We start from the raw sequence: 23,121 nt of genomic DNA, 5'->3' as shown, positions 1-23,121 counted from the left end.
GGCCTGAAAATTTTGGCATGAGCTCTCAGGCTCATGCTGCTCTGTTTATAAACATGGATTTTCTCTTGCTGAAAAAAAAGTGATTAGTTGTAACATGGGTCACCATCTCTTGTGAGAACTGTAGGAAGTGTTGGTGAGAGGCAAGTAGGAGCAGTTGGTGTGTAAGCATTGGTGCTTCCCAGATGACTTGCAGGTACATCACTGCAATTATGACCCCAAACACTTATGCAGATGAGTAAGTGTATGGACATGAACTGTCTCATCAGTAATGCTTATACACCTGAGTCATCCCACTGGGTACTGGGACAGAGTTCTCTGTTCATGGTTTGCGTTAAAATCCATGTTCCAGAGACTCTTCAAAACTGACCCTTTTTCTTCTAACCATTTTGATTGTTTTCTGAAGTCTTTCTAGTAAACACATTACCATGGTCTGGATATCTTTTAATTTGCATATTAGTTATTAAACACATTTGACTAATTTTACACAGATAAATCTGTAAGAGCTTATTAACTTGAAGATCCTTCTCTCTGTTTCCCATTTCTTATATTTACTTGTCAAGTTGCAGAGCAGTAGTTTTTATTAATATTGTCAGTTAAATGCCATTTTGCCTTCAGCATGCTTTAATGTAGTTAAAACCGGGAGCGATCTCTCTGGTACCGTGTTTTTTCTGGTAGGCATTTTCCTGTGTGGGTGTGAAATTGTGCAAACCTGAATGGTAGCATTTTACACAGGTGCGCGTGACCCTGCCCGGTGCAACGCAGTGGAGAATTAAGCTGGCTGCTATCCGAAAGCTGTTATGTTATGATTTACATCAGGGTTGAAACTTGTCTTTTAAAGCATCTAATTTTGCACTAGCATGTGCTAAGATCTTTTTACTCGGCATATGCCTCTTTAAAAGGTAGTATCTCCTCTTTAACTGTCTCCGAGTGCAGTACAGGAAGCAGTCATATGTCAGTGAAACAACATAAATAATTTGGTACTGAGTTGTAACTGAAAGGGGAGATGTTTACAATATATAGGATTATTCCTATGAGTTTTACGTAGTAGCTGAAGTAATTTTTAAGCTTGGGGAAACACTATTTACAGATACTGAATTGCATTGTTACTAGGGAATTATTTAATTACAATTGTAAAAATGGTTAGTCCCTGTGTAGAGATGTCATAATTTCTAGGACTTTAACAAGGAGTTAAAATTCAACCTTGATCTTGAAGTAGCAATTTATCAGCGTATACTGAAGGAAATTAGATAACAGATGGACTATAAGATTAATGAGCCAATCGCAACTTCCTGATGAGTTTGTTACCATTTGCTCATGTGTGCAGGAAGAGATTAAGACAAATAATTCTCATGCATTCCTTAACTTGAGCTCTTTCGCCTGTATCCTTTGCTATGATTTTTTCTGTCTGAAGGCAGAAAGAACTGTGTTTTACCCATGTTTATATGCAACTGTATTTATTGAACATTAAATTGAAGAGTTAAAGGAGAATGCAACTTCTTCCCCAGAGCATTATGACCATGGCAGGGAGCCAGGGCGCTGCAGGTCAAATACGATATGGTTGCTTCTTGTTTTGACTCCTGCTTCCCTGCAGAGTGTTCTCCAAGTGGGCAAAACTTGCATCAGGAAGCCGAAAATACTTTATAGCTGTTGACAGGATTTTGCGATGCAGTATTTTGTGCCTGCATCAGCCTGTGCCCACCTGCAGAGATGGACTGCAGCCTGTAGAGTGGGAGTAAATAGTGTCTCCTTCCATAGGTCAGTAGCAGGCTGAGAGATAAAGAGCAGTAGCAATCTGTCCATATGATTTCTGTTTCCATGCATGACAGCCGTATACATAGTGCAGATTTCTGACCTGTGTGAAAGTCACGCTGCACGTTAATTGCAAATGAGGATCGAGTAAACTCCTTCCCTATTTCTTGGTAAGTTTTAAGTTGTTTCTGTAATTATTATTACTGATGTGCAGTTGTTATGTTGAATGGGAATAGTGGAGAGAAACACCCACTGCAGAAGGTAAGATGGTTTTTGAAAGCTACTAGAACTTCGGCTTCTGTTTCTTTTCCTTTAGCGTACAGCTGTCCTTAGGCCCTACGAACAAACCCTTGAAAATGCCAGCAGAGTCCCGTGCACCAAGGCTACCTGAGAGTGCCCTGCAGCCTAAAACAAAGGCTGTAATAAATAAATAAAGGAAAAATTGTTGCACTTTGTCAGGTATTAAATAATCCTGGGGCGTGTGATGCTAATAACAGTTTTACTGATCAAGGCAGATGAGAACGACTAGGGCTGACTGTCACGAAAAGCTGCACGCTTACTGCCCTGTTTCAGCATCAGAAGTTGAGCTAATTAGGAGTCGATTTCTTGCTCACCCATGAGCTCCTCCCCAATAAACGGCCTGTCGGGCAACTGCGAGCATCCTTGGAGAACGTAGGCATTTTGCTTGAGAGTGTGTTAGGCTGGAAAGATTTGGTCAAAGAATGAGAAGAGCCAGCTTACAGTGGTCGGAGCCACTGGGATGCTGGTCGGGGTCTGTGGGACAGGAGTTCATGTGCTGGCTTTGAACTGGGTACAGTAGGACGTGAGTTTGGCTGTCCTGCATGCAGCTGGGTGCCTGGTCCCGCTGCGGTACCAACTTTCTAGTGTGTTCCTTAGTCTGTTTTTCCGCAGCTATGTCTTGAGAACTGTTCCTTTGATGCCGTTGGAGTTGGGAAGGGCTTGGGGAACGCCGGAGAGGTGTGCGGGAGAGGAGCACGCTTTCCCACCCAGTGCACTTTGGCTGGGATAGGCTATGCAAGTATCACCGCATCGCTTTCCCCAGCTGCGAGCAGCCGCCGAGCCGAAAGCTCGACCCAAACCCCACTGAAAGGCACCCAGGCCCTCTCTCTCCACGACGTGGTGGGCACGTAGGTTTGTCAGCCCACGCCGCCTTTGCCTGCCAGCCCGCTCACCGGCACTTCGGCTCTCTGGCCTGGTGGCAGCTTCTCGGCGTGGGGTGGAGCGGGCGGCTGGGAGAGGCCCCAGCTCGCATAGTCACACGAGGTTTTCTGGAGCTGTTTGTCGAAGCCCTTGCTAATGTGGTTGCTTTGTTAGCTTTCTGTTTCTGCTGCTGCCTGTTGCTCAGCCGGTGGTGTTGCCACTGAACTACCTGCAAGGCCTGGTTAGAGAGAGAGGCGGCAGGCCGAGGGCTGATGCCCGTGTCTCCTTCAGCAGCGTTAGTCATGGCAGAAGAAGCTCCTGAGGGGGCTTGCAGACCCGTGCCCCCAGCCCTGGGGTTGCTCTTTTCAGAGAGGCTGTGTGCGGAGGAGGAGGAGGCGGGGGGGCCAGCGGGGTGGCCGCAGCACAAGTGAGCCCAGCACCCCAGGAAGCTCTGTCCCCAGCCCTGCTCTCTGCGCCCCACTGGCCTTGCCTCGCTCCCTTCGTGTTCTAATTTAGCCTTTACCACAGGTCTTTCTGCATTTCATCCAGGCCGTCCGAGGCTTTCTGTTAGGAGTATTTTCTGAGTGACGATTTGGTTTCTGGCCACTTTGAGCTTATAGGCAATAAACCCCCTCAGAAAAGATTGTCGAGGGGGCCGTTTAAGCTATTGAAATGCCATTAGAAAGCCTACTGATTTACAGTGTAATTCAATATGAAAGCATATCCCTTACTGAAGTGAATAAGACTCCCACCCTTTCTTTGCAAACTATTAAAGCTCCTTTGATGTTTTAGGCTTGATTGTAGCTATTGTGCTTTGCTAATACAATCAAGAAATCGGGGACCTTTTGTGTAACCATGGAGAAAAAGGCGAACAGAGGAGTTAGCAAGTAAAACGAGTTGCTGGCAGCTTTTGTAATGTGTTCTGGATCAGGCATCGCACCTTCTTGCCTCCCAAATCTCAGCCTATTTAGGCACGCAGTTAATATATGTCAAACCATGCTGCAGACTTAATTTCTTCTGGAGACAGTGAGAATCTTTGTTCTGATTGCTTATTCCACCCCTGTGTTATTTGTGGGGCCGTGCAGTGAACAAGGCTGGAGTCCTGGATAACTAACCTGGCGTCGTGTCCTGGTGGAGCTCGCCAGGCGTTGTTCCTCTCCCAAGCCATGCCCTTGGTTGTGCTGGTACAAGAAGCCCTGGCTGGCTGTGAGGGAAAGACTTGCTTTATAATTATATCAAAGATGGCAAATGTATGTCTAAAACAAAGTGCATCCTGAAGCATCCAATTAATGTTACTAAGCTACTTAGGGTACGCCAGACAAATTGCTTAAATTTCTGCAATGCCAATGACATTTTTTATTCTTTGATATTATGAGATGTTCTCATCGCTCAGGGAAGGCAATTGCTGAGGAAACCATCCTGCTTTATTTTGAAAGCCAGCACCATGAACAGATGTACGCCAGGTTTTGTTGCGTTAGCGCAATGCTGCGTGAGAGCAAGTGTTCCTCAGCAATTCTGGCGCTACCGATATTCAGCGCTAAGATCTCAGCGTCTGTGCCGGGCCCAAGGTGATGGGAAAAAATTGCTTTTTTGCTGCCCTTGCGAGGCCTTGTATGCCCTTCTGCCCTTGTTACACTAGACCAGAGGCATCTAATCGATGACCAGATCTATCCCACAGGCCTGCCAGAGCAGTTTTACCAGCTGACGGCCCATTCCCTGCTTTGCTCTTCCCTGGGGCTCCTCGGATGTGGGGCAGGGGGCAGGTTGCAGGCAGAAGAGTTGCTCTGGCAGCCACCAGCTTGTTTTCAGCCACTGTCTTCCTTGTGGGGACCCACGGCATCCCCAGAAAGCCTCGTGCTCTTTAGCCCACCGGTGATCCATGTCCTGATGGAGGGATGCAGCCCTCAGGACGGAGAGTTGCATCCGCTGCAGACAAGGGGATGCCTGTGTCTTGTCTGTGTGACAGATGGATGTCGCATCCAGGGTTGTCTCCTCTGAGTGACACCTTGCAAACCAATGAAGCCCAGCCTGGGAAGGATGGCAGCCCTGGGCTGCACGGACACAGGGTGTTTGAGACTTCAGGTTTGGGATAAGATTTCAGCTTGTCCGCTGGCCCTCCTTGTCGCTGGATGGGAATTTCTGTGTTCCATTATACGGTGTAGACCTGTCCTTCGGGTCGGCGTAGCTTGCACTGGAGTAAGAGCACGCTGCTATGACTGTAGTTACCCATGAGCTTTGGCAATACAAAAAAATGTTGGCAGGGCAGGAGGGAGGGGAGTGTGAACCTGTAGATGACGTTACATAAAGACTTTTTCTTGGTGTTCACCTGCCAAGTTTCGTAAGTATTGAGTTTCATGAGTGAGTTGATTGTATTTGTATCAGTGATACAGTGGCAGCTCTCCAGACTCCTTCCAGGAGGGGTCTCCTGGCTGTTGAACAGACAGGAGATGAAGTACTGGTGCAGAAACAAAAGTTGGGCAGCTTTGGTAGCTGACTTCAGCTTGTGAGATGGGAGATAGGTTATTTATTCTATTTTTTTTTTAACCAACGTGACAATGCTGTGTAGGCCTTAGTGGAATTTTTTTGACTTTGTTTTTTTTAACTTTTTATTGCAATAGGGATATTTCTGTCAAAAGAAAGAGAGGAGGAAAATACATCCATGCAAGACATATTTCTAAACATGTGATTTGGTGTATGAGTATTACATGTCTGCTGGGCTTTTTAAAAAAAATAAATTGATAAAATAATTTGCAGTGTGAAATCACTTGACAGATCAGCACAGCCCTGTAACCTCTCAGATGGAGGCGAGTGAGGGAGAGGATGTGAGAAACAGGCTGCGTATCTGTGCTGTCCCAGGACATTACACCGAATAGTAAGAATTATACTGACAGTCTGACAACGTGCGTCTAGGGGCTGAGGAGAGGTTTGAGATGGCAGTTCCATATCTGAACACTGAGATGTTTTTCCTGCCTTTGTCTCATATGTTTAGTATCAGCCATCCTCAGAGGCAGGATTTTGACTTGTCAGCTGGTCTGATTTGCTCTGAAAAAGCAGCTCATACCTTCCTACAGCACTTCTGGTTTCTAGCCCTCTCTCTGCCTGCTCTGTGGTTTCTGTTTTTCCTTTGCTTGTTTCGTATGTTTTTTTCTTAGCTCTTTGTCATTATTCTCCATTTTAGCAAAGTACTGTAATTTCTATTTTTCTCTTGAGTAAATTTAATTTTACTCTGTCATGTAACCAAGACATCACTTGTAAATTAAAGCCTTCATATACATCTCCACTTGCTTTAGTATCTTAAACCTCCTGTGGTAGCAATGGGGTCTTAGTTTGAAAATGCTTTTATTGCTTTTTGGACAGAAAATATTTGCCGTCATTCACAGTTTTACAGATGCTGTAACAGGTTCAAATAGGGACCAGTCATAACTATGCCAAGTGCTGTAGGTATGAGTCAGAGAGAGATGTGGACTGTCAGAAAGATCATTTAGGGTTGTGTCGGTTCGTTGGAGCTGGCTGGCTCTACGGTCTGGATAGGAAAGAGGGTGACAATTTTACTATGACAGTAAAAATCAGCATGGGATGTCTGTACTCCAAAGTGCTTTTATCTGGCAAAATAGTTGCAAATAAATGCTGTCTTTGATAGCATTGGGGTTGGCTTGTCTATGTGTGAGTTAGTTTCTAGAGTGATTCTCTCCTCTTAGACTGGTCAGTGTGCTCATCCTGTACTAAATGTATTCAATTCTGGGCTAAGTTCCTTCAGAATAACGAAGGCCGCCTAGATCAAGAACAACTAATGAAAGACTAGTTTATCCTGTTTGAATTCCTACTTTGTCCTGCATTTATTTTCCTTGGTAAACAAGGCCATATAGCTTGTTGGTTTTTGCCCGGGATTGAAGAGCAAAGGAAAAAATATGTTGTTTTAAGTGGTGAAATCTGGGAATTGATTTACTGAATGTTTTCTCCTAGCTTGTATCCTTTAATTCTTTTAAAATTTAAATGCTTTAAATCTGAAGAGAGGGAGAAACCTTTCATGCAGGGGGGCCCAATTCTTATCCCTCCTGTGCATGTAAACTCTGGCACACTCCATGAGAAGCTGCTCTCCATACATCACTTTTTTCTGGCATCTAATTTTAATAACACCAATGTGGAAGTTGTCTTCCTCCTTTCTTCTTTGTTTTAAAATGTCACTCTGTAAAAAGTTTGCCTGTGTCCTCTGTGAGATTTCAGCATAATAGGAGCCTGGTGCTTGCTTCTGCTTTTGCTTGCCAGGTTTACATTGGTGCATTCCCAGCGGCATCAATGGAGTTAGGCTGCCAGCTTTGCACCGGTCTAATTTGGAGAAGAACTGGACACATTTCTTTCCTCCTTCTTGCATGCAACAAGGCTTTATAATGCTGGCTGGGTTGTACATTATTTATTGAGCACAGTGAGTGCTCACAGAGCTCTAAGAAAGAGGAGGGAATTGGCTTCCGTGCAATGAGTTTATTATCTAGGTCATTCACAGACTGAGGCATCTAACATTAATATATTCAATGAAAATTTATTCTGTAAGGCACTTTGCTCCTGAGCCTGGAGGAAAATATAACTATGTGAGGAAAATGTTCCTGTGCAGTCCAAATCCATGGTGGGATTTCTTGTCAAAGCTACTCAGTTGGAACACACTATTTAATACAAAAGCTACAGTGGTGTCAAATGTGTAGGGTGATCCTCCATCTCCTAATAGGGCTTTGTGGGAGTATTGCTGTTAATTGGTTTGCAAGATGGAGCCCCACACCTATCACTTCATTATCTGTTTACTTAGTAATAGTAAAAAGTCCAGTGTAGGAGCTTTGGGTACTCTCACAAGACTGGCTTATGGGGGGGTGGGGTGTGTGTGTGTGATTTATTGGAGATTGTTGGAAATGACCCTCCAGTCAGTTTCCTTTCGTAGAAGTATCAGCCTCTTGTTTCTGCAAGGGACTCGCGATGTGGCAGATTACAGACCTACGCTAAGAAAAAATGCTTGTTTATTAGGTCTTCCTTAATATAGTGGGATGTAATTGTGGTGGTTTAGTAGCTACTATATGAGCAACTGAGCTGTTCTTGGTTTGAAGTGGAGCAAAACTGGGTAGAAACCCAGCTGTGCTAGGATAAGCCATCTTCCTCTCAAAAATTAGCCCCTATTATAATAACCCTATCAGTACTTAATGATAGTAACTCATTTTGACCACATTTTCAAATAATTAGCTCAAGTAACATTTAGCCTGTCTTGCCAATAAAGATGATAGAGTTTTTTCCCCATCTTCTTAATTCTAGGAGGGAACATGTTGCACTTTCCTGTGCAAAATCTTGCTGAATGGTTTTTGGCGTGAGCCTGGAAGAACATCAAGTTCATTGTGCTCATGTCCAAGAAAGGAGCAAGTTCTACAGCTGCATTAGTGAGCCCAGACAGTAGGGCCTTGCTCTTTCCCTTTGAGGGACAAAAGGGGTATGACGCAGACAATAGAAACGGGCAGCAATGTTACAGAAGCAGATATGGTTTCTCTTGCATGTTCCAGATCTCTACAGGCTGAGGCTAAGAGCTCTAGCTCTACCTGAAGGACAGTGTGACCCCTGCATTTACTGTTACGGTGCTGTCTCTGCAGGCCAGGACTCACTGTACCCAAATCCTTAGGGCTTGTCATCATCTTGGAGTGACGGTGGTGTAATGGAGAGCAAACTCTTGGATTCTGGAGTGTCTGGCAGGCTCAGGAATAAAGCATCAAAAATTCAGGCACATCCTCACAGAATGGTTTTTGGCCCCTGGTAGGCAGAAGACGTTCATGTGCTAGTATGGATGAAACCCTTTTCATTTGGGTGAATGCTTACGAAGTCATCCAGATTAGGAATGGGTTTTGTGTTTAACCACGATGGAGCACTTTTTCAGCAGGTTTGTGACCTGTGAGCTCTGGCAGCTTGTGCAGGACAGATCTAGGAGGATACCCAGCAGATTTTTGTCCTCCTCTGCCCCATGGGTAGTTGCTGTGCAGCAAGAGAGGTAGAGTGCTTCCTGCTCATGTCTCTGTTTCTCGCCTACCCCATTTCATAGCTGAGCTTGCTAAATAAAACATCAGTCAAAGGCCGAATGAGTTAACGTGGTGGGCTGTGAACTGTGGTTTTGGAGTCATGCGAAAGCAGCGTCCGTTCTGCTGCCTTTGCAGAGCAGTGGTGACGGCCGGAAGAAAAGGGTGGGGGGAAGCTTTGGGGAGGCTGGGGACAGTAATCTGATTTTGATCAAAGCTTGATACCAAGATGGCTTTTCCCTTTATTTTGTATCTACTGAAGAACTGGCTTAATGATTTATCAGTTCATAATCACCCCTATGCTCTTCCCAGCAGTTAACTACAGCCACTGTTGGACACGTACAAAACCCGGCTCCGATGTTACCTAAGCTCCACCGAAGGGGTGCTGAAAGCCGTATCTTTTAGCTTGTCTTGGGTAAGCAGTTGCTGCGTGTGGCTGCACATCTGCAGGAACGCAGGATGTTAATGCTTGCAGGGTAGATAGAAATGCCTGCAAATGCGTGCGTGTTGTGGGACAGACAGGACACAACGCACACTCATTTCAGTTCTCGTTTAGTGCCGCTTGTAACGAGGAGAAATTCCTCTGGTTGTGTTCCCTCTGGTTACCACTTTGTTGGGTAAAACTCTTAGAGTTAAGAACTTTAGAACTCCAGAATTTTAGAAGAACCTTAGAATATTCAGAATCATTGGATGGTTCATTTTAGAATTGCACTCTTCTGATTTTGTCAAGAATAAAATTGTAGGGTCTGGGTGGATTTCTTTGAAGAGAAGCAATGATCATTCAAGTCATCACATGTTTTGGCTTATGTGGATGCAATCTCAGAAGGTTTCTGATGTGTCCTTGCAAGTTTGTCATTTCCCTTTGTCATAGGGAAAGGAGTGTTTGTGATTAATACGAGGTCAGTGGATTTATTTCTATATATAAATAAGCTTACTGCAAAGAGACTTGCCTCAGCAATGGATATGCAGTACTCATTGTTTTTAAGCAATGCCACTTCTTATTTTAGTAACATTTTGGAAGTGCCTGTTCCTGTTTTGAACATGACCATTAGGTGAGAAAAGAGTAACTGAGGCTTGCTGGTTTTAAACAACCTTTGGTGCCCCTGTGCTTGGCTCCTGAAAGAGTGTTATGAAAGAATCTTCCTGACCTCGAAAACGCTCATCAACATTTTCTCAGTATAAGTTTTGTGGTTCACTTCTAGGTTGACTAAACAGTCTCCTTATATTAATAGTCCTGGCCATATGAAATTTTATTTGCAGAGAAATGTGGGTTTGGGGGTTTTTTTTAGTTACTTCAGCTGCACAATAATACTCTCAAAAATACTCTGATAATTTTTTTCACTGTCAACGATAACAACAGGACCTCTTTTTTTTTTTTTTCTTTTAAATATATATATATTTAGCCAGTAAATGGGTAGTTGCAAAATTCTGTACACCTCTAGTATTTATTGTTACTCCATCACTAACAACATTAAGGAACCGTTTCCACAGGAACGGTGCTCTTTACAATAGGCAGTGTTGTGGCTTGCTTCAAAGCCACAGTTAGAACATGTAGGTGTTTGAAGAGTACCAGATCTTTCCATCTCTTGCTATGAATTTTCCAGTGGGTCATTACTTGTTCAGACTTTCTATCTCAGTATCCGAAACCACCTCAGTGCTTCATGTTACTGTGTGTGGTAATGTCCGAGAAGTTTTTCAAGTGCTGCTGGGCTGCAAGAGGAATCTTTTAGATTCATAAAAAGCCAAAACTCATGGTGCAGCGGTGGCAAGGATCTAGTCAGCAGCTCCAATGCAGCTAGTTTAGGATCCAGCTCTTTGCTGCTGTAATCTTATCTAGGGCTCTTTCAGTGTCATGCTGTCATGCCTATTAGGAGTTGAATAGCATTAGGTGTTTTATTATCTTTCTTAGGGGACTGCATTTGTAATGGTTCACTTCATTGGATGTATGGCAGTTATTAGAGGGACTGTATCTCTTTCATTTTCTTCCCCCCAAGGTCATTACTGAGCATCCTGCTTGTACAGAAGAGAGGAACTGTTTGACTGGCTTCTCAGCTTTATATTACAGGGCTTGGTAAACCTTAAAGAAGGGAATTTATTTGATTTTATTTTGAAAGAATATAAATGCTGTCCAAGGGATTTCTGTCCTCAGTTGGTGAAGGCGCTCTGGTTAAGGTTATAAGACTAAAATTGATGTGACTTTTCCTGGGGCGAATAAAATTATGCTTTGGGACTTGAGGTAGTATGTCCCCCCTCACCAAGGGCTCTTTGTCAGCGGGAGGAGGAGCATAAGGCCCACATTAGCAGTGCCACCCAGGTAGGGAAGTACTTTTCTCCAGAAGGGTATTTATACTTTTAAATGTATTAGCTAGTGGGCTGGAGTTGAAAGCATGTGTGTTTGTAATATAAAGCACATGCAGCACTGGCTGTGTCACAGATAAAATGCCAGGCCTTCCATTCACAAAGAAACTAAATATTTATCAAGGAGGGCACATGACAGCAGTTGTCCTAAATACGATGGCCATGTGATGGAGCCTGTCCTGCTCCTGGCTTACCTAGGATTGCCATGTGCTCGGACTTGCAGTGATCCCCAGCAAAAGCTCTGTTCGAAGAGAACAACATTTATCTGCAGCTTTGCAGGTGATGTTGAGCTTCGGATGGGAAATGTGGTCAGCATCAGGTTATGTTCTCGATTGACATGTGAGCAAAACCACTCTAACCATGTTCCAACCTTTTCTTCTGCAGACACTTTCTGGGTTGTTATGTCCCCCTCACCCCCCCTTTTTTTTAGTCCAAGGTACATCTTGGTCACATTGGTTGAGAAGTGCTTCCTCATCTTGAAACCACGCTTTGGAAAGGGAAAAAGAATTATTAAAAAGGGGAAATACGTGACAGTATGCTGTTGGTAGATGCCAGCAAGCTGCCTGTCAGCTTGCAGTTGCACACAAACCCCAGAAGTGCCACCTCCTTCAGATGGAGGCAGATAGCTGGATCAGCTGAACAGCACATCCCAGTGACATGTCACCTTGTCACCCATCCAGTGGCTGGGAGAAGGCTGGAGGCCGACGCTTTTCAGCTCCTTCCCGTCTCAACTCAATTGCTGGAGTCACAGCTATGACTTTATGGTCACAAGTGGGTAGTGAGATCATCTCTCTCATGAGGTAGATGAGGAAAACTGTAATCACAGACTTGATGGAACTAAAAATTGCTTGGTCTTGGACAGTCTCTCTGTTATTGCAGTGCTTGGCTTCAGGATTTTGGGACTTCCCCCCCCCCCCCAATCCTTTCTGTACAAATACACAACCCAGGGTCCTTCACTATGAAGAACGTCACCTATGCACCCTTTTTTTAACTGCTGTTTTACAGAAATATTTTTATTGTACTCTCCCCCCCCCCCCCCCAAAAGAAAACCCCAACCAAACCAACCCAAAGCCCAAACAGAAAAACAAACCCACAAACAAAAACCACTACACAAATAGGATATGATCTAACTTGGCGAAGCAAATGTTGGCAATGGCATGTCCTGTCTGGGTGTTGTCAGCTGCGTACTGGATCCCAACTTACATTCTTTTTGCTGCGTGAAGACTTGACTGTGACTCCCAGTGCTGGACCTTGTGGGATTAGAGCGGAGACGTGAGCAGTAACATCTGGACAGCAGGAGCAAGCATCATACCTTCAGGAATGCTGGGGGAGCGCATGCCTTGGCACTCCTTTTTTTTTTTTGTACCTTTAGAAACATCTAATTGGCTGTGCGGCCAGAAACTGCTACTGCTTTTACATGATGTTCTGGGATGCGTGTGCCAGGGATGTTAAACAATCCCATAAGCTGTTGGCAGGGCATGGGACAGGGGTTAGTGTGTGGGCTAAAGTACTTTTAACCTTCCTCTTCATCTTTTGCTGTGTCCCAAGCAGATTCTTTCCTGTGAGGCACCACCTACATTTGATAGTTTGCTTTTCATTCTTCCATCTCAAATCATTTGACAGATCATCTTGCAACATGGAGTGTGAGAAGAGATGTGGTGTATTAATACTGGCTGGATATAAATGTTAGTCCTTAATAGTTTCAGTGTTAAAAAAAGTGCTAGGTGAGGAAGTGAGAGGAGGAAGAAAGAAGTCACTGTGATTAATTCAAGGTCTGGAAAGAATGGTCGGAGCAGTGCTTAGGCTTCTCCGTGGTGTTACAGCCCATGCCAGGATCTGGGCTGCGAAAGTTGTTGGAATGAATCCCTCCTTTTTCATATCCTCACTAAGGATGAGTAATGCAGCTAAGGCTTTAAATAGGGATATCCATGATGGGAGCTGTAGTTCTAAAGACTGGCATGCCACTGAGATATGTAATTTGAAATCTTATATTTTGTCAGAAATACTGCTGATAACTTGATTTTGCACGTAAATTAATTCATCGTGATACTGATGGGGGTGGTGGTGGTGTATGTCGTTCCCCCCCCCGGCTCCCCCCCCAAAACACTTAGTGCAAGGCTTTATAGTCACTGAAGAGAGTGATGGGTTCTGGTGCTGTGGAGCAATTGACTCTTTTTGACATCTGGACTGCTGCACAGTCCAGGCATGCATTGCTTTCACGGGTACTGCAGAGTCTTCCTTGCCCTTTTCCAAGGTGGTGTGGCTGCCATGCAGTGTGCTAGGTCGGGCTTTTGAAGTCCACAAGCACTGTTTCTAGTTCTGCTCCTGCCATCCCCATATATTGCTTTCCTTATCTATAAAATTGATGGTGTAAGGTTTCCTCAGCACCCCAAGGGGCTTTGCAGTCTTTGGTTGAAAAGGTGATGTGTATGATCTAATATATGCAGCTTCTTTCATACATCATGTTGCCTTTAGGAGAGATACACCACCACCGCTGTAGGAGTGTGATACCAGGGTTGCAAAAAGGGGATGGCAGCCTGCGTGGGAAGCTTTTCTGGGTGAAAGCAAGCACTGTGGGCCTACGTGGCACGGAGGTTCCCTTAGTCCTACCATCTACGTTTTGGTGTTCCAGCTATCCCAGGTGTAGTGCTACAGCAGCTCTGGAAGTCAGGCTGAGATAGGTGAGTGATAATCAGGACAGATACCTGTTGGCCCCTTGTACAGCACACAAAACACTTGCCAACCGAGCAGCGTAGCGTTGGCTATTGCAAGGCCCTCCACTAAGTACAGGTCTTTTAGACGCTCAGTGTTAAAGGGAAGAAGCAGGCAGGTGCCTGCAAACGAAGCCCTCTGCAGAGTTTTTGGTTTGCATTTGAATCTCTGTATCATGGAACCCCAGCTGCCATCAAGCTGCAGGCATCGCGATGCTTATTGCATCTCATTCTGGGATCCTTTTTTTTATTTTACAGCACCCCTGAATAGTGATCAAGCACCATAAATAGCTGGACTTTTCCAGCAGATTGCCTTTTGCTATACCACCAGGACTTAACTTTTAAACTGTTATTAAAAAGATGGGATTTGGCTCTTCAAAAGTGAGTCTCTGACAGAAATGGTTGGAGTAGCAGAAAGTTGTGACCTTTCACCTTTCTACCTGGGGTGTTGAGAAATTTGATGGATTATATCTGGAGGACTAATGCATTTTAATGGTTCATGATCTCATCAGCTGTGGCCTGGTTTTAGAAAGAAGAAGGAGATATTGGACAAAAATGGAAAAGCAGCAGTACACCAAATGAATTATATGTAGTAGGAAGATATTTTAGAAATAGTGACGCACCTAATGGAGACTCAAATGAGAAGAATTTCACAGAAGTTTAAGATTATGCAATAAAACCTATGAATAACAGGAAGATATTTTCCAGCACTGAATACTGGAGAACAACGCAAGTATGTAAATGAGCAAGGTGCTGGGGAGACGACCGCAAAGGGGTTCTTTGCTGAGTATTGCAACTGGTTTAGGGGTCTACAATTCCTTGGGTTGGATCCATGAACAGGATATCGAGGGCCCTATCTGACATTGTACAACCCAGTGGATTTCCCCTAAGTTACACGGTGCTTTCCTGCTGTAGCTGTGTGGTGACGATCCTTGGCTGACCAACAAGACTGCCTTGAACACAGAATCTCAGATCACGATGCAGGCTTTGCTGCTTAATGTAAAGTCATGAATGATTCATAAGCCTGCCAAGATTTTTTAATAAGGTTAATTAAAACTGCAGGTGAATGCCGTGCCTTGGAAGACTTCTCCTCAAGACCGAGAGCGTCGTTATTGCTTCTCTGCCCGATGTTTTTGTTTCTCCTTCTGTATTTCTGCCTGGTGCCTGTTCTGTTCCCCTATGGGCAAAACCCAGGTCTCTGGTGTGCGCTGGCTGGTACATGGGCCACCTGGGCTCGCTCCCTCGCTAGCACTCACCTGCCCTTTTCTTGTCGGGGGACGTTGCATCAGTCCTAAGCTCAGCTATGTCAGTGTTTTACTTTGAGGAAACTCCGCTCACCAACTCATTGCTATGGCCCTTGGAGTGTTTCCAAACGGGAAGTGCCACCACCAACTTGCCTGCTTGGCACCCGTCAGTGATTTATTTATTTATTACTGTAAACAGCAAAACTGGTGGCACAACTTCCTGTTTTTTCTGCCAAGTTATATTGAGTTAATATATGTGACAGAAAATAAATTTGTTGATCGTCTCCAGAACTTGGAGATAGAAAACGTCGTTTCCTGCGTTGTGTACTCAGTGAGAGAAGTAAAACATGAGCTGTTGGCATCATCCCTTCGCAACTCATGGGTCCAGAGTGTAATAGTTAAAGTGGTGTCCCAAGGCTCTATAGCTGTTGAAAGATTTTTGTTTTGTTGGTAATAACTGATTGTTGAGGTTTATTGACCTGTTGTTACTGTTCATTGAATGGGAATAGAAGATTTTTGTTTGTTTGTCAAAGCTCCTAAGCCTCTCAAGAGCAGAGACCCTGTCCCATTTTCAGCTTCTTTTACCTACAATTGCATACATATATAGGTGTCTGCAGGCAGGTTTCTATACATTGCATATGCAAACTGATAGCCTGATACCAGCTACCAAATGTGTGCATGGGCGTATTTGCTGTAATCAAGTGTTCAAACAGCTGAAAATGAAGCCCTGCATTTGCCATCCTTTAATTTAGTGGTCCTGCACTGATGTTGGTGTCTGCCTGTTAGGAAATGAAAGTAATCTGTGATTTCCCTGCCATCCCTTTAAAAAAAAAAAAAAAAAAAAAAAAAAAAAAAAGGCAAAAAAAAAAAAGCTGCAGGAGGAAGGCAAGAGGAGTTGGGAGGAGAATCCAGTGACGGACTGGACACGATGGTATTTGGCATGGTGTTACAAAGCAAGGTGTATGTTTAATAATTTGCGTGCAGCAGAGCTAAAGCTCTGCTTGTATGTGCGTGTGGTAGGGAAAGGCAGAACACATCCTGCCCACGCGATTGTGGTTTCACGTGGGCTATGGTCGTAGCGGCTGTGGGAGGGAGCCAGGGGAGGTGGCATGAAGGTGTCGAGAGGCCACCCGGGAAGTCGTGTCCTGCCCCTGCGCTCTGCGGTCAGCTGGGTTGCCGAGCCTGTTCAGGGAGGCACGGAGCAGCCTTTGCTCTCTGCCCGACTTCTCCCCTGGCCACCACGTGCAAATGAGATGCCATTTGTTGGCCAGGTGCGAAAGCGGAGCAGAATCGCCCGCGACTTGATGTCTCGCAAGTGCGAGGTTGGTCCAGAGCAGGCTTTTCGCCGCCTCGCTCCTATCCGTTCCCCAAGACTTCCCCCAAAAGGGGAGACCTTGGCTTTCCAGGGCTCTGTATCCCAGTAGCGCTGCTTCACCAGCTTACCCCGTGGGGCCGTACAGGAGCTCTCGGGCCGCGGCGGCTCGCTGCAGGAGCTGCGTAGGACGGGAAGCCGCAGCGTGGCTGCGCCCCGGCGATGGCAGAGCCGCCTGCGGTAAGCTCGGGCTGCGGGCCCCGCTTCGAGAGCTGCTGGCAGCAGCGTGTGAGACCACCGTCCTCCCCTGAGCCACGGGCCCCGCTGGGGAGGGGTGACAGCAAACCGCCCCGTCGAATCGAGAGGGGAAGGCTCTGAGGCAGGAGTTTGCAGTGCCTGCTTCGCTGTTTGTGGGCAGTTTGCAGAGTTGTCCCGTGCTCGGCATGTTCTGCGCCCTCAGAAATTGGACCCTCGCTGCTAGGGTCTGGTCATCTTTCATGTTTTCTTCTCGGCCCGTTTACCACCCTAGTTGTTTCTAGCCCCACACTTGTCTTGGGGTTGTGGATGAGAGCCCTCCTCTGTTGCAGACTCCAGTGCGTGCATGGGACTCTTAGACTCTCCTCCATCCCCCATTGCATTTTGAGTTTCACTGAAATTTCTGAAGGAACGGGTCCTTGCTCAGTGGTGGTACTGCTGGGGTCAGTGCCCGGTCTTTGAGAAACTTCAGTACTGTGGGACTGATAAATGGGCAATTGGATTTCCTCCCCTGCCACAGAACTCAGGAAAAAGAGATCAGAAATCCCTCCAGAGAGGAGTAGTTGTTTTTCTCCTTAAAAATATAAGGAGAACAAAAATATAATAGTCCCTTAACCAATTGTGTGTGTGTCTCTCTCTCTCATTTTAACTTTATAACCCTACAATTTTTTTCAAATATACTAAAGAGCAGTCACCTGCAACTATTACTCATAAATCATTCATTGCTTTAGAAGTGGGATTTCTCAAAAGTCATAGAAGTTGGTGTAACTCCAGTAGGAGCAGGCTTTGGCTCACGCTTTTGAAAAATTTTTTTTTCTTAAGATTGGAAACCTCCTTTTTTATCTATATTGTATTTGTAGCCCTTCAAACAGGTTTTCTTGGCAGGAATTTTCACAGGATAGATAAATCTTGTTGCAGCCCTTGCTCTTCCTACCTGAGCAAATCTCCTGTTGAGGTGGGTAGTCTCTTGGATGAAACCAGACTAAAATTGATTAAAGAGTCCAGGATTGGCTAATACTCATTAGTTATGCATGATTGCTCATGGCTGGCACACAGCTTATAATTATGCAGCTTGACTGAAAGCAAAAGTAATATTTCAAACAGCTGTCCTGGAACAAAAAATTAGAATGACAATATTACACTAATAGCTGGAATAACTGGTTATAGGAGTTATGAGAGAGACTAACTTTCCACCCATTTGTGGGTTAACCTCCAGAGTGTTAAACGTACAGCAGTAATAGTTGTTGGAAAGGTTTCTTTTTCCCCCTGAAACTTTGACAGTTATCGTCACTTGCAGGAGGCAGAAGTTTTGAGCCTTCGTCCCCTAACAGGGGATGGCCAGGCTGACCCCCAACAGACCAGGTGTCATCTCCAGGTCTAATCGTGCATCTGCTGCAGCTGGAATCAGTGAGCTGTGAGGGCTTCGACACTCTGTGAATTTAGCATGGTGCATGGACCTACCAGTTAGAGGTGGGATTGGCAGCCTTTCTGCAGCGCTGCGTCACCCTGTGCTCGCTCTTTGTTTTGAGACCTGGCATCAAAATTAAATCGTGGTGGGAGCAGGGAGATGCTGCTGTTTGGCAGCACCAGATTCAAAGCTTGGGTGGAACAAGAGCTGGGGTCGCTGCTGTTCACCAAATAGCATCTCCTAGGGCCTCCCCTGCATGGAGCTTGTCGTGGGTCACTGCGAAACTGTCCAAGTCTGCCCTTGGCACCTGCGGTGGAAATTACTGCCCTAAGCATCTGCCAGCCTTTGCAGGAATGAGAAGGTGCTTGGCACCCCATTTTGTTTTTTTAGGCACACTGATTTGAATCTTAAAAATTGCATGCTGTGCATTTGTAGGAAAAATACTTTAATCTGTCGGTCTGGAAATGCAAAATCCCCTTTGTACTAGAGAGCCCTAAGGATTTTTCCAAGGTTCTTGACTTGATAGACAGGTGTCTGTCAGCCTTGAAACGTACAAGAGGGACTGATTAATCCAGACACCGTGTATTTGGCTGAGAAAATTGCTACTTGACCTGTCCAACAAAGGCATGCTCAGGTGGAGGTGCTACCTTATTAAAATACAGAAAGATGTGACATTCCATAAGCATGATCTGTTAGGAGCTTAAACAAGAAAAATTGAAAGAAATAACTAGAGGCATGTGAAAAACCAGCTTTAGCCTAATCCAGACTTTCAGCTCTTCTGACTGAACAGAGCCTTGGGAATTGCCTCTACAAATGACTGATTATATATGCAGTTCTGTTAATTAAATTTAAAAATTGTGTAGGAAGTCAAAAGATATAGCTACTTGTTTAATTAAGCTAATTAAGTCCCCAGGTTGCTTTTATATTTGCTTTATTCACTGCAAGTGTCTGGCTTGTTCTGTTTTTGAAGCCACGTCAGCATTGACATGGCTTAGAAAAAGGTTGCACTTCTAGGATGCTTACTAATTGTGCCTGTGGGGAAGAAAGGATGGAGCAGCAAAGGGAGAAAGGATGTTCTGGGCTCCAGGGTAAATGCAGTCGTCTTTTGTGTCTGATCCAAAGACAATAAAAAGATTCCCACTGATTTCAGCGTGCTTCAGATCAGGCTTCCCAGACTGGATTATTTGTTGTGGGGAAGGGAGGAAAAAGTCTTTTGAAGTTGTGTTTGCAAGAATTAATGCTCATGCCAGATGCAACGTTGAAGATGTCTCCTCATCCTGGAGGTCCACCTCGTCTCCATTTTGGAGAGCGAGCGACTCGCAGGCAGGCAGCCACCCTTCGGATCTGCCTCTTCCCATCCGCAGCGAGTTTTTCACAGAGGCATGCCGGCTCTCTCAGAGGCCGACTGACTATACCTGCTCTTCGAGTTCAGTGGATGCTTCAGCTGGGTGTTGATATGTTGCCTGAGAGATTACCCTCCCTCTGAATTTGTTTTCCAAACCTCTTCCATTGCTGAATCACGCGCGACCAGTTTTACTGTATGTGTGAAGGCATATGATTAAGGAGCCCTGTTTGAGTCTCCCTGCATCTGTTCCCTCGTTCACTCCCGAACTAGCTTTTTTTGTAACGCAGAGAAGGGGAGTTAATAACACCTGCCTAGTTGTCGGGAACAATGTTGGTACAGTCCTTCTCTGGAGAAGGTATATGAGGTGGTTGGCTGGGGCCCCTCCTTGTGGGAAACCGATCCCTTGCAGCTCCCTTTGAAGTCATGTGGAGCTGCGCGATCTCGGCAAGTTCAGGCATGGGGCACCCTGCGAGTGGTTTGAATTAGGAGCGAAGTCCTCCTTGGTCCCGAGTTCAGCCTCGCTGCCAAAGTGTTGCGTCTCACGATGGAAGCGTAATGAAACCGCGGCTGAACTTGTCAGTCCTTACCTGCTCATTTCCAGCTCGCTTGCCAAAATCCTCCAGCGCTTGTTTTCTCTTAGGTACGGCTGTGAAGTTCAACAGAAGTTAAAGTGTATGCTTAGCTCTGGGCCAAAATCCTGTGTTGTTCTTACAGATACAAAGGGGGTTCCTGAGCTCCAACAGTTGATCTTATCGAGCCTTTGTGCTATGGAGGCACGTGCTGTCTTCCTTTTCCTTGAACTAGAAAAGAGTGGCGATTAAAGGCTTTACTACACTGATAAGCACTCTTGCCTCTCCCAGTTGGCTAAAACTTGGCCAAGTTACCTCTAAAACAGCCAGAAAGTTGGTATTTTTCCTCCCAGTTGTTCTCTGGGGGACTAGGCTGAGGACAAAAGTGCCAGAGAGAGGGGAGGGTGATTACTGTTTACAGCTATGCCTGCCAGTGCTGTGATGCTGCACGCCACCAGTTTAGTTCGATTTATTTGGAGATCAGTGTACCTCATAGCATTCGCAATGTCATGCATGCATAAAAATTCAGGCTTCTCCTTTGCTTCTCGCAGTACAACAGGACTTTTCCCACTGCGGTGCATCTCCTGCTCTGATACTAAACCTTCCGGGCAGAATTCTGTGATTCCTTAAAAGTTACCATGTGCTAAATAGATCTTGGCATTAGGAAACTTTTGTCTGTACTTATTACTCTTTGAATATTGTTGCCAAATACATACAGATGGTTACATTCCTGTATTGCTTATCTCCTATATTATGACATAGGAGTTGCCCCTTAGCATCATCTGTGCTGCCTTCAGGCTGTTGAGTTTCTCCGAGCCTGTCCTGCTTTTTTGAGAAAGAAGATCAGCGTCAGCTGCATTGTTGACCCAAACTGATTGCATGGTCTGCTTTGGACTTTAACAATTCTGTCAAGAATAACACTGTGGCCCCTGCTTCTCTGTAAAAACACAGTTTTTCGCCTTTAAGCAGCTACAGTCGATGCTGGGAAGAAAAGAAAGAAAAGAAGTGAGAAGCAAAACTTGGCACATCTGTGGTACTTGTGTTACACCCGCACTGATGTTGTGAGGCTGGATCCCGAGGGTGTTCGCCGATGCTGGGAGGTACCGACATCGCCGGAGCCTTGCCGGCGCACAGTCAGGGCCTGGGCCGCCAGCCAGCCGTTGCTAGATAGGGTTATCCCTTCCATGGCTGGAGGGCCAGTCCTTTGGCAGCTGCTTCCTTTTGAAGTGCTTGAATCTTATTTAATAACAGAGCATAGCGAGAAGTCCTCTCGGTCGGTGAAAGTAGGTGCTAGGGATAGAAGTTCTTTAGTGACTGAAGAGATTGAAGGAGGGCTTGTATTAGGAGTTCCTCCTTTTGGGGAAGAAGTAGGGTACCACACTCCTCATTTGTGGGCACCTGGTTTCAGATGGTTATGGGCGTATTTCTGCGTGCCTAAACGTGGCCGCGGTTGCTTGCTGGGTCGGTAAAGCTATCCCGAAGCGTGTGCTCTGTGTGTAGCCGCACTGCGAAGTGTGAAGGCGGTAATGAAGGTGTAAAGCAGGGGCAGGAACACGGGGAACGGAGCTGCGAGGATGGCTGAGGTTAGCCCCGGGGCCCGGGCTTAGCAAGCCGGTTGCCGTGCGTGCCGGCTCAGCATGTGAACGTCCGTCTGGCTGCGCAGGCATCGCGGGTTGTGGTCCAGCAAGCGCGAGGAGCTCGCGGGAGTTAGCTGCCGCCAGCACGAGGCCCCCTCCGCGTTGTGCGGCCGTGGTACGGGGGGGTCCGTGCGATGGCAAGAGGAAGCATGTCCTGTCAGGTGGGTGTTGCTGTCTGGGAGCTGCTTCGTCGTCTGATCTCGGGCAGGCCTGCAGTCAGACATTTTCCTTTCGGTTTTCTAGATCGGAGATTATTTTCTGTTTCAGGCACGTTCCACGTATCTGGGACTCGATCTCAGATATTGCGTTGGCTGCTGCTTAGCTGGTCAAATTTCATCTTTAAAGGAGATCACATCAGATCCAAAAGCCAGACTTCTACCAGTGGTTTATTAATTTTAATTACTTATTTTCATTGTATCTTATCTTTTGTTGTTGCTGTTGCTATCAATTTAAGACCAGAGAAACTCTTCAGACTGTCTGGTTTAACCCCTTATACAGGGCAAGATTTCACTATCGATCCTGCATCCAGTGGGGTGCCGGTGTGCCAAAGTTTCAGCAGCTCCTGGCATGCTGGGGCTTCAGTCCTCATTTTGGAGCCTTTCAGCTGTAATTTTTCATTAAATCCTGCTAACATGTGCCATGAGAAGTTCTTGAGTGTAGGTAGATCATCTTTATTGAGTGCTCTTGAACTGTGATATAATATGAGCATGGCTGCTTAGTTGGTGTAGGGGATTTGACTGGTCTTTAATCTTGGACTCTGGAAGGGAGAGAGGTTGTTATATAACTCTCACAAATCTCCTGCTATTACTTTTAGTATTATTTTGTTTCTGCTTTGTGAGGCTATGCTACCTTGGGCAGAGGAATCCCATTTGCAGTGATGGAGAACAAGGTGTGTCACAGAGTTTGGACCAATTTTTGTTTGTGCCCTGTGTCAAAGGTAGATGATGCTTTTGTTGCATCTCCTGGTCTCAGCCCAGCTGCTTCTGTCTTGACAAGCCTTTGCTTCTAAGACTAAACAAGGAGTGCAGGATTTGCTCCATATCCCACTGGAGACCGTGTATGTCAGAAGAACAGAGGAAGGATCCTCTTTGTGAATGTGAAAACGGGAGTCTTAACATATCACTGTGTATGGAGACTGGCAGAAAAATGATAAGCACTGAAGAATGAGTTTGGAAACCTAAGTAAGGAAGGATTTTCCCATAAAATCTGAATTCTTGATATCCCATAAATCATTTTCGGTGACTGTGTATGTATATATATTATAGATAGTACTCGTTTTTGAAAGAACCATTTCTTTACAAAGCTGCATATCTCTCCAGCGAACTGAAATTTAG

The 23,121-nt window shown here is 45.4% G+C and overlaps 1 protein-coding gene across 2 annotated transcripts in view; it reads left to right on the top strand.

The window, feature by feature from the left end:
• PRKCH (protein kinase C eta) overlaps positions 1-23,121 on the top strand; it is a 120,397-nt gene that overhangs the window by 3,092 nt on the left and 94,184 nt on the right. Inside the window, exon 1 of one of the 2 annotated variants that reach the window (XM_052783457.1) lies at positions 22,632-22,724. The exons of the other annotated variant lie outside the window; for it this stretch is intronic. Coding sequence (XP_052639417.1) covers positions 22,665-22,724 — 60 coding nt within the window. The 5' untranslated portion in view covers positions 22,632-22,664. Of the gene's footprint in view, positions 1-22,631; positions 22,725-23,121 lie in introns of those variants that run through there. 2 annotated transcript variants of the gene reach the window in all.

The sequence above is a fragment of the Harpia harpyja genome, chromosome 3 (assembly GCF_026419915.1).
Source record: "Harpia harpyja isolate bHarHar1 chromosome 3, bHarHar1 primary haplotype, whole genome shotgun sequence".
Lineage (NCBI taxonomy): Eukaryota > Metazoa > Chordata > Aves > Accipitriformes > Accipitridae > Harpia > Harpia harpyja.
The sequence above is the reverse complement of the archived record's forward strand: the minus strand, read 5'-3'. Positions and strand labels throughout refer to the sequence as shown.